Source organism: Equus asinus, chromosome 10 (genome assembly GCF_041296235.1).
Source record: "Equus asinus isolate D_3611 breed Donkey chromosome 10, EquAss-T2T_v2, whole genome shotgun sequence".
NCBI classification, from domain to species: domain Eukaryota; kingdom Metazoa; phylum Chordata; class Mammalia; order Perissodactyla; family Equidae; genus Equus; species Equus asinus.
The window spans coordinates 46,843,603-46,857,500 of NC_091799.1; the positions used below are offsets into that span (position 1 = coordinate 46,843,603).

Here is a 13,898-nt window from a genome sequence, read left to right on the forward strand (position 1 = left end):
CTGCCATGCAGCATGTCTTTATTTTTAATTAACAGTAAAGGTCCAATTTAAAGCAGAATGTGTCAACTGATTAGCTTCAAGTTCAGGGTTCTGTCATACATGTCTGTACTGTGGAGACAAAGTTAAATGCAAGGGAATGAATGGAGTGTTTCAGAACTTTTTATTCAAGTTAAAAAATTTATCTAAAGACTTTGACCCAATGGATACCAAATGAACTATTTATGAAAGCAGCTCTTTTTTTTTTTGTTACAGACATTTAAATAATCTATATTTGTAGGGTGATATCTTGGAGATTACTTTACTATCAATATATAGAAGTAATAACCCAGTAGATAGCATTACCTATGGAAGGTCCATCCCATCTGCTATTCTTGCTGAAAGCTTTTCATGCACCAGTAAACTCAGTAAATATCAGAAGATAAAGCATAAGCCTACCACGCCACGGATTTACTCCTAATGTCTCCTCAAAGTGCAGCCCGATGCAACGATTACAAATGATTTTCTTCTAATGTCATTTTACATAACCCTTTTTTCTGCATGAGTAGTTAGTGCGGAATGAATGAATGAATGCCATTAAAACAGTTAATCATTATCTGGAACACTAGCCTTACTCCCTTCACTACTAGGAATCTCCATGACAAAGGCCAAGAGATCAAAACGCCAGAGCTGCCTCAGTGTCCTATTTCTAACAGTAATTTTTTATGCAAATGAACCTGCTGGGCCTCTCCCTCTGTGACCTTGAGCTGCCCTTATCTAAACTGACTTTGATCCAATGAGGGCTTGCATCTAGTGGAAGCTCATTACTATATAGGATATGCAATCAATTTCACTAATTAAAGGGAATTTTCTACTCCTGTGAACGCAAAATGGACTTATTTTTATAATCATACATATGCTTAAAGACCAGACTATATGTTTCTACTTATTAATTTAATTTGTTACATGAACATACATTAAAAAGCAAATATATTAATTACTTGAGGTAAATCTATTCATGACCAAATGTAACACTGAGTGAAGCAGTGAGTTTAGCTCCAGTCTTTCTGAACAAGTCACATTTATACATACACCTCTTAAACTGATATGCTTTCCATGCTTGAGAACAACCTTATTCTTTCAAAATATTTCCAATTTATTCTTTCAATAAACTCACTAATACACAAGTCTCCCCCAAATATTCACGTAGTTAAAAGAATCCAAGTAATCAAATAGGATTTATCAAGAAAATGACACCCTAAACCAAAAACTTTGCCATCATAGTCAAAACTGATTAGTTGAAATGACCTAATGGCATGAACTTGACATTTGAGCAGAACAAAAGTTTGAATTTAAAACACACATTTTTCCTGGTTAAAAAATATTGTTTTTATTACCTACTCTAGAGATAAGACATAGTTTTCTAAGTATTTTCTTTAGTTTTATAAAGAGTAGGCAGAGAAAGATGAGTGGATTCCTGCCCTTTCCTTTGGTATTGTCTATAATATAAATGCCAACAGAAATGTAACCAGTACACATTCAAGAAAAAATCCCATCTGGGGTCTAAAGGAACAAAAGGAAGAAATTCAAAAGTTGGGCAGGGGCTGGAACCGTGGCCGAGTGGTTAACTTCGTGCGCTCCAGTTCAGTGGCCTGTGGTTCGCTGGTTCGGATCCTGGTCGCGCACCTTTGCACTGCTCATCAAGCCATGCTGTAGCGGCATCTCACACAGAGGAACTAGAATGACCTACAACTAGGATATACAACTACGTCCTGGGGCTTTGGGGAAGGAAAAAAAACAAGAGGAACATTGGCAACAGATGTTAGCTCAGGGCCCATCTCCCCCAAAAAAAAGATTTGGGCAAATACTTTTGCAGTGAATTGAACCAAAGAAGCAGCAAAGAGAAGGCAAAAATGGTGATCCCATCTGACCAAAGATACACAGGCTGATGCTCTGTCCTCCCTTTTCATGTTTTCTCGGGTGGCTCTTCACACCTGAGGATCCTAACTCCAGGTCTATTCCAACCATGGTTTTGGACAAAGCCTTCCATTTGCACACTGTTCTGGCAAATATTCACAAGATTACTTCTCTTCGAGGAATACTGGAAGGAATTTGTTCTCCAAGCTGAAGGCTTTGAAATTATTTTAAAACAAAGCTTCCTTTATGAAGTTTTTAAAGCTTTTATTCTTTCTCAGTGAAAAAAAGAATTCAAGTGTATTCCAGTGGACATTGCTACTGATTTCCCCTACATCCTAAAAATGCCATTAAAAGCACTATGTATAATGATATACCTGTATTTTTTATGTGTTACAAAAAACTACGCCGTGTGCCCAACAGACTCCCAATCCATCGGGTAATTCCTTAATTAGGCAGATTTCTGAAACATGTATTATGTACACAACAGACCGGAACGTCTCCTTTGGAGCATTTTCTAGTCTATCGGGTGATTACATCATTAAGTCACACATGCTACGTAGAGAAAAATCCTTATGAAAATTCATGAAAAAATGTACAGCACATCATTAGCATGCAACAGACGTGTATGCTTTTGATATTTTCTCTGTTAAAAAAAAACTACATGAAGTAATTAGTCCAGGTCATGAAAACATGAGAAAGGTACTAGACACTGGTGAAAATGAAAATTGTAAAAAACGGCATCTCTCATGGTTTAGCTGAGAGTAATCTGCTTTATTGGAAAATGGATTCTAAAACAGTGTTCATTTGAATTGCAGCAGAATAAAGAGTGTTGCTTTATTGATATGATATTTCCTATATACACGTAACTTCCTCCCTACCTCTCTTTTGGATACTCTTAAACCAATGGGTTAAAGGTTGCAAACGACCAAAGGTAAGGCCATCAATTATTCAAGGCCTTGCATACTGTATCTCTGTATACTTATATCTTCATTTTATGTAACCTAGAGCATAAGGAATTGCTTGATGGTATCTTTTTCAATAAGTAAAAACTACACTAAAGTAATATGAATAGCAGTAAATTGCTGGTATAACTCCCAATAATGAAGATTATATAGTCAAAGGATTAAGGGTTAGGCAAATTCCTAAAGACAAAATATTTGAAGACTAAAATAAATGAAGCACAAGTTTTATAAAAAGAAGACATTAAGCTTATTAATTTATGATTTTTCTTTTTGTAAATGTGATTCCCCTCCCCAAAAAAAAACCAACAACAAAAAAAGAAAACCTCAGTAAGCAGAGAACAATGAACATATGCAAGACAGTAAGGATCACAGTAATTCACTCCCTGAATGCTTCAAATCTTCATGGCTTAAAAAGCATCCCAATTTTCTCCAACGGTAGCAGTATTTATTCACTGGGCCATAGCTAATTTTACATGGAATGCAAAAATGTTAGTTTAAGTTTAATTTACCACCCTATTTAAATATTTCCAATGTAGCTCTCAAACTGCAGAGCTATCCCTCTATTTTAATTTTAAAGTAAGTTAGCAAAGGCTTCCTTCTTAATCCCCAGAGACTACCTACATAGTGACACAAACGCACAAATTTATGACAGCAACATAAATGCTCTTCTGAAGTAATGTGCAACATTAAGTGAAAATCGTTTTCTGGAAAGATATTATAGGTATCTATATTTTATTTGCCATCTTAAACATATCTGAGTCTTTATGGCCTTATTTTAAAAATGTATTTCCTTTTTATATTTCCTGGTGCAAATGGACTGCATAAATAAGCAATGTGCTATGAGGCTTCAGACCAGCCGATAAAACCTTTCAATTTTCATGCCAGCTTCTTCTTTTGTAATTCAAATCCGCCTGGAAACTGGCAGCTCTGAAAACTGAAACAAGCACTGCCACAAATACCTTGTAATGCTATCGACCTTGTCTGCCCATGCAGTGAGAAAGGGGGATGCGTATGTGTCTGCAGCCATCCAGATAACACAACTCATTTTTTGGGGGGGAGGGTGGGGTGGGGATAACAGAAGCCAGCCCCAGACTGTGCACCAAAAGCAGTCATTACCAGCCGCGCTGGAGAATAAGTCTCTTCAAAATACACAGTGCATTTAAAAACCATATATGAGGCTGAGCCACTGCTGTCATTACCAATTTTAATTTAGCTTCTTCAGTTTGCCAGCCAGATAAACTCTTTAGTGCTGTTTTTTAATCTATTTGCCACATTTTATGTTTAAGATTATAGTAATTTGGACAGGAGAAGGAATCACTTTTAGGGGAAATAAAGAAATAGATCCACTTATCGGCGCCCATCAGAAAGTTCATTAATCAGCCAGGCTTTGTGCCCTCTAAATTGAAAGGTTAAATAATCCTCTCAGGAATATTTCTCGGTCCCTCCGCCAATTGTCCGGAGAGGAGCTGCCATTCATAGCATGTGGGATCGGTGACAGGGTATCTTACCACTGTTTGGACCCCAAACAATGATGGACAAATGGCCTGGTTTACAAAGAACCTTTTAGTACACGGATGGAAAAGGACCACAAGCTTTGATGCAGGGTGGAGGGAGGAGGAGGGCGTGGAGACAGGATGTCGGGGGAAGGGAAAGAAAAGAACACACACATGTGTGAATCCATGGAAATTTTATCTGAATGTTTATTGGGGTGGACTATAAAACATAGAAACCATATCAGTATACCTCTTCCAACCATATGCAGTGCCTAACATATTCAAATATGCTTATATATTTTGCATACAATTGTACATAAACTATCACTGAAAAATTACAGAATAACAGAACCGCAGCTTTATTATATTTATTAGCTAACACACAGGGGATCTAAGTAAACCTCAAGATTTTCATTGCTACCATAACTCTAAGACTTACAACACACAGCACTCCCCTTCCCTGCATCCGAACTCTGCTTCTTCTACTGCAGTACTCTTAACCATCAGTCACAAAGGCAGGGAATTCCACAGTTGTAAGGACCTGTTTAAAGGGGGAAGTAATGCTTTTTTGCTTTTACAACACGCTCCATCTTAGCTCTTGCTTGTCTTAAAGAACGAACATGGAATAAGAATGCTGTTTGAAAGAATACAAATCACTTGCGCTGAGAAAGTGCTGAATTTTGTACTGCCTTTTTGGCTGGACCTATATGAGAATACAGGTGGGAGTCTGCAAAACAACTGACAAGCTCTTACACCTCCACATTTTGCTGTGAAATCAGTCTGGTTTCTGGCATCAGTCATGTAAAGGCATGAAGCAGGTTTACCTGAAGTGCAGAAAACTGACATCCTATTTAGTTTCATTCCTCACCTGATTAACATAAAAACGTCCCAACCCCTAGCAGAAAGTATTAAAATTGGAGTGTGAGAATTATTTAATTTCATATTATTCTCATCATTTATAAAGGAAGCAAAGATTTATGTAATTTCATTTGCTTACGATAACTATATACAGATGACACTGAAGTTACCACTTAAGAAATATACATTTATTAACATGTATTTTTCAAAATGACATCATCTTAGCTTTATATGGTACATAGTTTATATAGTCATTTTCATTAGGAGAGGAAGTAGCCTAAATATTTCTGTGATCTGCTCTTAAATGTCTTTATAGTGATTTTTAGGTAAATCAAATTAAGAAAATAATTTAAGTTTGCTATATTTAATTAAAAGTTACTCACATTTCTAGACAAGACGACAGGCATAACTAATTAGAAAATGAAAACTGAGGTATATAATTTTGTTAACAAAAGACACTGCTTGTAAGTATTTTAGTTTCCATAATTATAAGAAGGAAACATTTTTAGGAGACAGAGAGTAAAGAGGTCATTACGAATCTTATCTTAGGCAAACAACAGTCTTCTTAAAAGACACTACAATAACTTGAGTTTGGGCTATTAATACAGAAGCCATGTCTACAGCTGTGAGGTATGTGTGTATGGACGTCTGTGTCTGGGTGTCTGTACATGGATGTCTGTGTCTGGGTGTCTGTGTCTGGGTGTCTGTGTCTGGGTGTCTGTGCATGGATGTCTGTGTATGGGTGTCTGTGTATGGTTGTCTGCATATGGTCTACGATTTGGAGGTCACAGTGTTGAATATGGGCCATGTGCCAGGTAGTGTGGTAAGTACTGTACATTTATCATCTCACTGCATACTTACAACAACTCTAGAAGGCACTGCCCCCATTTTTCAGATGAAGAAACTGAGGATCTTGGAAGCTAAATATTTTAACTACGTTTGCACATCTAGTAGATGAAAGAGCCAGAATTTGAACCAATGTCTGATCCCAAAGCTGGCATTCTTTTCCCTGTGTTATAATAAAAATCATCCCCTAGTAATTTCCTTAGAACTAAGTCTGCCCCTCCAGTCCAATTTTATAGCATGTTTTTCTATGGACTTCAGTAAAATGAGAAGAAAATGTGGCATAACTACAAATAAAGAAAATGCAAGAGATTCAAGAAAGAGAAAATTAAAATTTTACTGTATAAACAAAGTTAAGGAACAATCCAAAACCTAGTTCCCTTAACTGAAAAGAAATGTGGGGTAATCCACAAATAGGTAAAAGAACAATATTTATGTAAAATGGGTAAACACATGGACATATTACAAAGTTATAAAGATGACCTTATCTAACTAATAGATTCAGTTCTATATGATTTCTGAAAAAGGGAATGAAAATAATGGGGTAGCTTTATTACCAATTGATTCACACGTGTGAATTCTTTTTACAAAACTAATATGGATTTCTGAACATTCCTGTGGAATAATACTTCTTTTTGAAATGTGATCTACCAGTTTATTGGTACACAAATCAAGGTGAAGGTCTATTTTAATACCAAAGATAATAAAAAATTTTTTTTCTGGTTAAATGCTGTCTATACATGTACTATTTTTCTTCATGTAATATTTTTGGTATTTCTAAAAAACCACAGTTGTTGGACTTGGAGGACCACTGCTGAGCTCAACATCGGCAGAAGGAAAAACTTACAAACCACTAATATATAACTCTCATGACTTTCTGCTATGTGGGATCAAATGGCAAAAGAATTTCAAGTCTAAAATCTGACTGACTTTATCAATAATTCATTAACTTTAAGTCATTTAAAAGATTTTGCTCTTAAAACGTTAAACTTAATTCAACTTAAGTTTACTACTGCAATTTATACTGTAACAGAAAATATAACACTAATTCAGAGAGATTGTTCATGTCAACAAGTCAAGGGGTTCCTTCAGGAGCTTTTCCCTGCAGATTACTCAAATGATTGACCAAAACCCTTAAAGGTTATGGTTGATCATGACTGTGAGTAACTAAGTGATTCCTAAATACTTAAGACCTGTTAGGAATTACTGTAATCTACCATGTCATTCACATGCATGACTACTGAAAGACATGTTTAATACAAATATCATTGGTCCAGTATACTTTATCTACTTTTATTCTTGCACTGAAATATTCAGAGAAGATTATAACAAGCTTAGTCACCTGGAATATATTTATTTAAGGAAAGGCATGAGTCACCTGTTCAAAGTACATATGAAAAATAACCAAATATGCTAAAATTATTCTTCTACATAATACCTCTATGCTCTTTATGTGTAGTTAACATGACAAAGAATAGGCATCAGTCCACATTTCAGATTTTTAAACTAAAATTTATTACAGAGCCAGATACTGTGCAATGTTCAAATGTATGAATTTTGAAAATTCTCAGGCTACCTGCTTCTATTCATTTTTGTCACATTGGGGCACTATATCAGAGAATAGAGTTGCAAGTAAAAAAAAAAAACCCAGCATAGTTTTCTTTGGGATTTTATGAATAATGCATGTGTTTTTTAAGGAAAAGAAAGAAAAGATCGTAAAAATGTTATATATATTAAAATTATAAAGACTTAGAAATGGAATTTAATTATCACAAAATTTAAGTATCAAGAAGAAATTGCCCTATGATAACTAACTATAATCCCTTGTAAGTAAAGGTAAACATACCTAGGGGAGAGAGAATTCTTTTTTTTATCATCCTCAAGAGAAACATTTGTTAACAGATACGAAAATGAAGATCATGACCAGTATTTCTTTAAATTTTTTAAAATGAAGAAAAACTTGAAGCCCGTATAATTTATGTAAGTCCTAAATGTCATAGTCTTTGCCCCAGCTACTAAAGAGCAGACAAAAAAAGCACAGGGAAGTTACTATTTATAATAGAGCTTCAGATGCAATTAGTGTATTACCGAGCAACACGTATTACCTAAAAAATGAACTGAAATCACAATGACAGGTGATTAGGACATTAAAAATATTTAGAAGATGGCAAAAAACACAGCTGCTTCTAGGCTAAAACATTTATACTGAACCTTTCCTAAGCTGCGTGAATGCTGCATACTTTTCATTGATTATTTGAAACACTTAAATCTGCATTAGAATTATTGCCATAAAGCATTTGATATTATTTAAATATATATCAACACAAGAAAAAAATCCTACTCAAAATATGCCATATTGATTTCCTATTTAAAATAAATTAATTTTTGCATTAAAATACTGAAAATCAATCAAGCTGGGAATTCTTTCTGAAGAGGATGACACCTCAATATTTCTTTGAAAAGAAGAAAATATGAAGGTTTTCTGATGTGCTTCAATAAATAGAAATAAATTATACCCAAATCTAAACAATTTTATTCTACTTCCATTCAAAAATCAGTTTGTGTACATACAATATCTAACTGTCTGAGGAAACTGTGAGAGGAAAAATAACACATGCATTTGTAACTCACAGTACTCACTTTTTCCCCCTTCCTTTTACAGACGCTTTAGAAAATTGCTTTTTGATGATTTGGCAAATTGTATTTATTTTTAAATGAATCTCATTTATTGAGATTGATAATTCCAGGTTTCATCTGCTTTGAAATTTTATTTTCCAATTGCTTCCAATGATAAGTTCTGGAAAAATGTGGTCCAACATGCCAGTGAAATGAAGGTTAAAAAAAAAAATTCAGTTGATCTACTCTGTAAAGCTGGTAATTATTTTTTTATCCTAAATTCAAAACATAGTAAGAGTGAAGTAAAAATTACTAGCAAAATGCCGACACTAAATTCTTTAAGAACAAGGTGAGTATTTAAATAAATATAAAAGTATTCACATAAATTCTCCATTTGAAAAATCTTTAAAAATTCTGGTCACTGTCCAAATGTATCTCTAGCTCTGTTATCACAGGTGGAGAATTAGAAAGTAAGTCATCAATGCTTATTTGGAAAACTCTCTGTATTCAGACACCAGGTGACTGGAAACCTCAAGCACTCTGATTGACCTTGCAGCCCAGCAGAGGAAAGGCGGCCCTGCGGGCTCCGAGAGTCCTGCGCCCTAGGGAGCATCAGGGCACCACTACGCTCATCTCAGGAGTGTTTTAGTATTAAAGGCATTTCTAGCAAAAACCAAACCTCTGAAAACTTGACAGGGATGTAACATCTCAATAGCAACACTTAACCAATCAAAACACTGAAATAGCAACACCAGATACAGAGGGAAGAAAACTACTATTTAAACAAAAGGACTCCCGGTTCTTGAGAAAGTTGGCAAAGTGAATTGAACTACCAAAATAAGAGCTTCCAAAATGAACTTTAGTACAAACTGTTAGTTTATGATAATCTGTATGCCAGGCCTCAAAAAAAAAAACGGTACAAAGAAAAAGCTGATTTAAATAATTCCAAAATAGAGTGAGGCCTAGTTCTCAGTCTATTTGGAGTTGTTTAACATTTTAAAACACAATAGGTAACCAGTTCTATTTTCTTAAAAAAACACACACATGAAAAAAGTAAGACCTATCACTTGCTATCTACTGTGTGGATGGGGTTCTTGCGGGTATTGCAGTTCTGCTTATATAGCCAAGGAGTTCTCAGGGAGAGTCAGGGTTCCCAATAGACACCCAATCGAGAGAGAGAGGTATTTTCTTCTATGAAAAGAAAGGACTCTGGCTTTTGAGGCTGACTTTTTCAAACTCTTTATTTCCCATTTTAAGTTATTAAGAAACATTCCATTTTAGCGTTAAGCAGTGAGAAAATTGCTCCCCATCCTATCTTACAGCCCAGTTCCAGGACAGAGACTGCTGTATAGCTGTGGCCTCACAACCAAACCCTCCTTTCTTCTTCCTTCCTTCTGGACTTTAAGATGGAGTTCTAAGGTTAAATTTAAATGTTGACATTTAGGGTTACCTACTCGGTGGTATGGCATAGGATGCTTTACACAGTAACATTCTCATTCAGTGTAAAACTCTCATTTCCACACCGTGAAAACCCAGAAGACCTATTTCTAAATTGATGTTTCCAGTAAGGAGAGAAAAGTGAGTTGCAAAAGGAAATGATATTGTTAATTATGGTTCTTAAGATACACTCTACCATTCAACTAGTTCAGGTAAGTCTACTATTGATTATCAGTAAACTAGTCATAAGCCTTCCAAGGCTAGACAGGAAGGTGAGGAAACTACTCCTCCCCGTTCTCCTGGCAGTTAAGTATTTTACTTTTCAAGGTGTCAATTATAGGTACTCCAAACATTATAGAGAAAGAAACATTTAAAATGTAATTCTTCCAAAGAGGTTACATTTGTTTCCTGTTTAAACTTCTATTTAAAAAAAAAGGTAGTAGGTTGTAACACATTCTAACAATGCACACAAAGAAAGCCAAGCATGGAATGAAACATAAAAGATGTATTGTCCTTTTAGATTCTTAACACGAACAGCCCCAAAATAGCAAACTCCTGCTTACCTTTTTAGGTAAATAGCCTAAAAACAAGATTAACAAAATGTCCAAAGCAGGTCAAATTATAGCCTCTACTAGTTAAAAATTCTGTTGGTTGTAAAACTCTGTTGGTGGCCATTTTGGCCCAGGATTTTTAATATAAACGAGGCTCGAAATGACGGGGGATGGAGGAAGGGACTTTCCTTCTTGAATAGTTAAAGGAGGGAAAATTTTATCTAGAATGAGTTATCTGAAAGATGAAAAGGAATATTCAAAGTCAAGCTTTACCAAAATCTGAAAATATAACAGAAATTAAAATACAAGAACAGTGCTATACTACTGAAGATTTTAAAAACTTTCTAAACATTTTTGAAGGAAGTAAAAACAATAACTATTTGGGGAAATTATTTAATTGCTAAATAAAAATCTTATTTTTTCTTTTTTCCATGTATGTCTCCAAATTAGTATTATCTAAAGTCACTAAATTATATGCCATAATTTTACAGCCATTAAAATATGTCAAGAAAAATGACATAGCCAAATGGTTGTTACAATATGCATTTTTATATACATCTATCTATCTATCTATGTATCTGTAGTGTCTTCGAGTTTTATTAGTATGCACCCTTTAGAATGACAGTCTTAGTTTTTATTAATGTAGTGAAGTCTAGTCAAGCTTGGTTAAAAAGCTATTCTATTCAGATATAAGTTGTTAAGGAGCCTTTATCTGATCTCTCATAAAGTTGCCAAAAACAGTGAACATTTCTCTTTAATTTTCTTCTTACTTCAGAATGTGTTAAGGAATTTTTGACTTGGAACATTTCACAAGTCCATTTATACCAATCAACTTCATCACCTTTTTTATGTGTTTGAGAAACAATACTCTGTTTAATCCACAGACCTTGTTTTTTAAAGGAAGTTATTCCTGGATAAACCTTACATTGTAGCTGCTCAACTCCAGGTTGCTCTGTAAATGTCCTTCTAGTCTTACTGATTCAGAGACAGATAAAAGCAACTGAAAAGTTCTCAAATGTAAATATTTACAAACTGGATATACCAACCAATCAATTTCTCCTGTGAAAAGCAGAGTTCATTTTGGGTAAGAAACAGACACTTTTTGTAGATCAAGTGTAGAAATATCCAGAGTTTTAAGAAGACTGGTTTAAATATACAGTAGCATAACAGCAATTCTAGCATAGGCTTCATTACTGGGTCATTGCTCTGATTGACACCACAGTCATGTGTGAAGGCTACTGTGAGTCAATAGATGGCAGTCCATCGCCTAGAAAAGGAGCTGAAGATGACGAAACTCACCACGCATCTTGCTTTTATTCAAGATTAAATACTGCTTAATTGCACATATTTGGAGATCGCCTATACACATACTTATTTAATTCTTTTATTTTAAATAGATTGATATATGTGTTTATAAATACACTAGTTTTGCATTTACACTTGTATAGTAAACTCACTCTTAATTGCTAATTATTATTTTAAACTTGCTAATTATGGATTGTGATAGTTACTTCAATATTTCTAAAAATTAATCAGGATTCCAGATTGAGACAAATGGATTTTTTTCAAAGTGATTTTGTTATACCTGTAGATAGAATGTATTGTTATTCCCTAAAAGGCAGATTTGTTTTGTTTTCATTGATTTTTCCCCTAGTTATTCTTTTTACAATTTATGTTTTTCAAAAGCTACAATATTAAACAAACTTTCAAATGCTTCTGTTATACTAAATACCAGTTTCTATCTTTCTATGTCAGTTATATGAAAGAGCAGTTAGATCAAACAACATAGGTGTAAATAACGAAGAGTAGCTTTAAAATGGTGCTTCCCATACTTCAAGTTTTCAGGATTGGAATTCTCTAACTTAGGAGTAAAGGGAAAAGAAATTCAAGGTCAAATCTGTTAGGCTATTACTTAATACAAACAGCGATAAAAAAATTGTTAAACAGTTAGAAAGAGTGATTATGATCTTGAAAAGTACAATCTATGATTGGGTTCTAATCAAGTTTAGGCTATAGGTATTTCACCATGGTGTGTTAAGATAAAAAAAATTGCTACATAAACACAAACCTAAGGTATCCATATGAGTTACATCTGTAACATACATGTATAACATATGGGTGTATATATACATTTGGTATAACACTGAAGATTTTAACAAAACCCAATTTGGGATTGAGGGACAGTTGAGGAATTATAGCTTTCTGCTGAGAATCTTTAAATAAATCAATCAGCGATAACAAAATGTGAAAACAAACCATCTGATATTATTTTTTGCTTCCTGGGCCTGTGACAAGACACACTGGTAGTTTGAGTCTACTTGTTGGCTTATTTTTTATTTCCATAAGAGGAGAGCGGTAAGAAGATACATTTTGTAAAAACTTTATCCTTCCCATTTTTATCACTTGCCTTCCTATAAACAACAACTTTTAAATACTTACTTTAAGCAACAGCTTTTAATTACACACCTGCGTAATTAAAAGAACAATTTTTATTGTCTGTTGCTCAGCACAACATAGTTAATACATTAAAAGAAATTTTTAGTAGGGTTATGATGAATTATTGAAATTAAGCTGAATATTAAAAATAAACTGACTTCATAATACTGAGAAATAGCCAACTGATTCCATAGTAAACAGTTTTCTGCTTCTATTTAGCCTAAAATCACAATAAAAAGAAACCAGAAAATGGAATAACTTGAATGGTATTAAGCAGATATTTATATACTTTGAATCAGTCAAGAGGGGCTTAAGGATATGACAGCTGAATTGTTCTATATGAAAGATGCACTAAGCTTTTTCTAGCTTCATTAAAAAACGTGTAAATATTTCAGTAAAGCCAGAAAAATGATAATGGTAGATATTGTGGACTGTATGCTTATGGACTGTAGATAATACAACGTTTTAAAGACACTGGATTACTATTATTTTTTTATGGTTCCTAGCAAACTTTTTTCCTTTAATTTAATGAATATAGTCCAGATTGAGAGATACCATGATGTAATCACTAAAATGATGTGAATAATAAAAAATAATCAAAATCTTTTAAGAACAGGAGGATAAAGGATAGCGTAGTGGGTAGGGGAGAAGAGAAAAAGTATATTATTGCTTTCTCAGTGCAAAAACTCTTCAGATGTTTATTATCTTCCAGTAGAAGATGCTTGTCTATATTTTATGGTCAGCAGTTCAGAGAAGGGTAAATAGCCTAGGTCTTGGGGAAAATTAAAAAAAGGTGTTTCTACTCACCG

General features: G+C 34.2%; 1 protein-coding gene across 4 annotated transcripts in view; it reads right to left on the minus strand.

Annotated features, from left to right (window-relative positions):
- The window catches only part of ZCCHC7 (zinc finger CCHC-type containing 7), a 228,910-nt gene that overhangs the window by 16,862 nt on the left and 198,150 nt on the right, over positions 1–13,898 (minus strand). For all 4 annotated transcript variants that reach the window (XM_070519172.1, XM_014861146.3, XM_014861147.3 and 1 more), the window contains one exon: positions 13,897–13,898. This exon is cut by the window's right edge and continues 34 nt beyond it. In XM_070519172.1, the coding sequence (XP_070375273.1) occupies positions 13,897–13,898 (2 nt within the window). The remainder of the gene's footprint in view (positions 1–13,896) is intronic.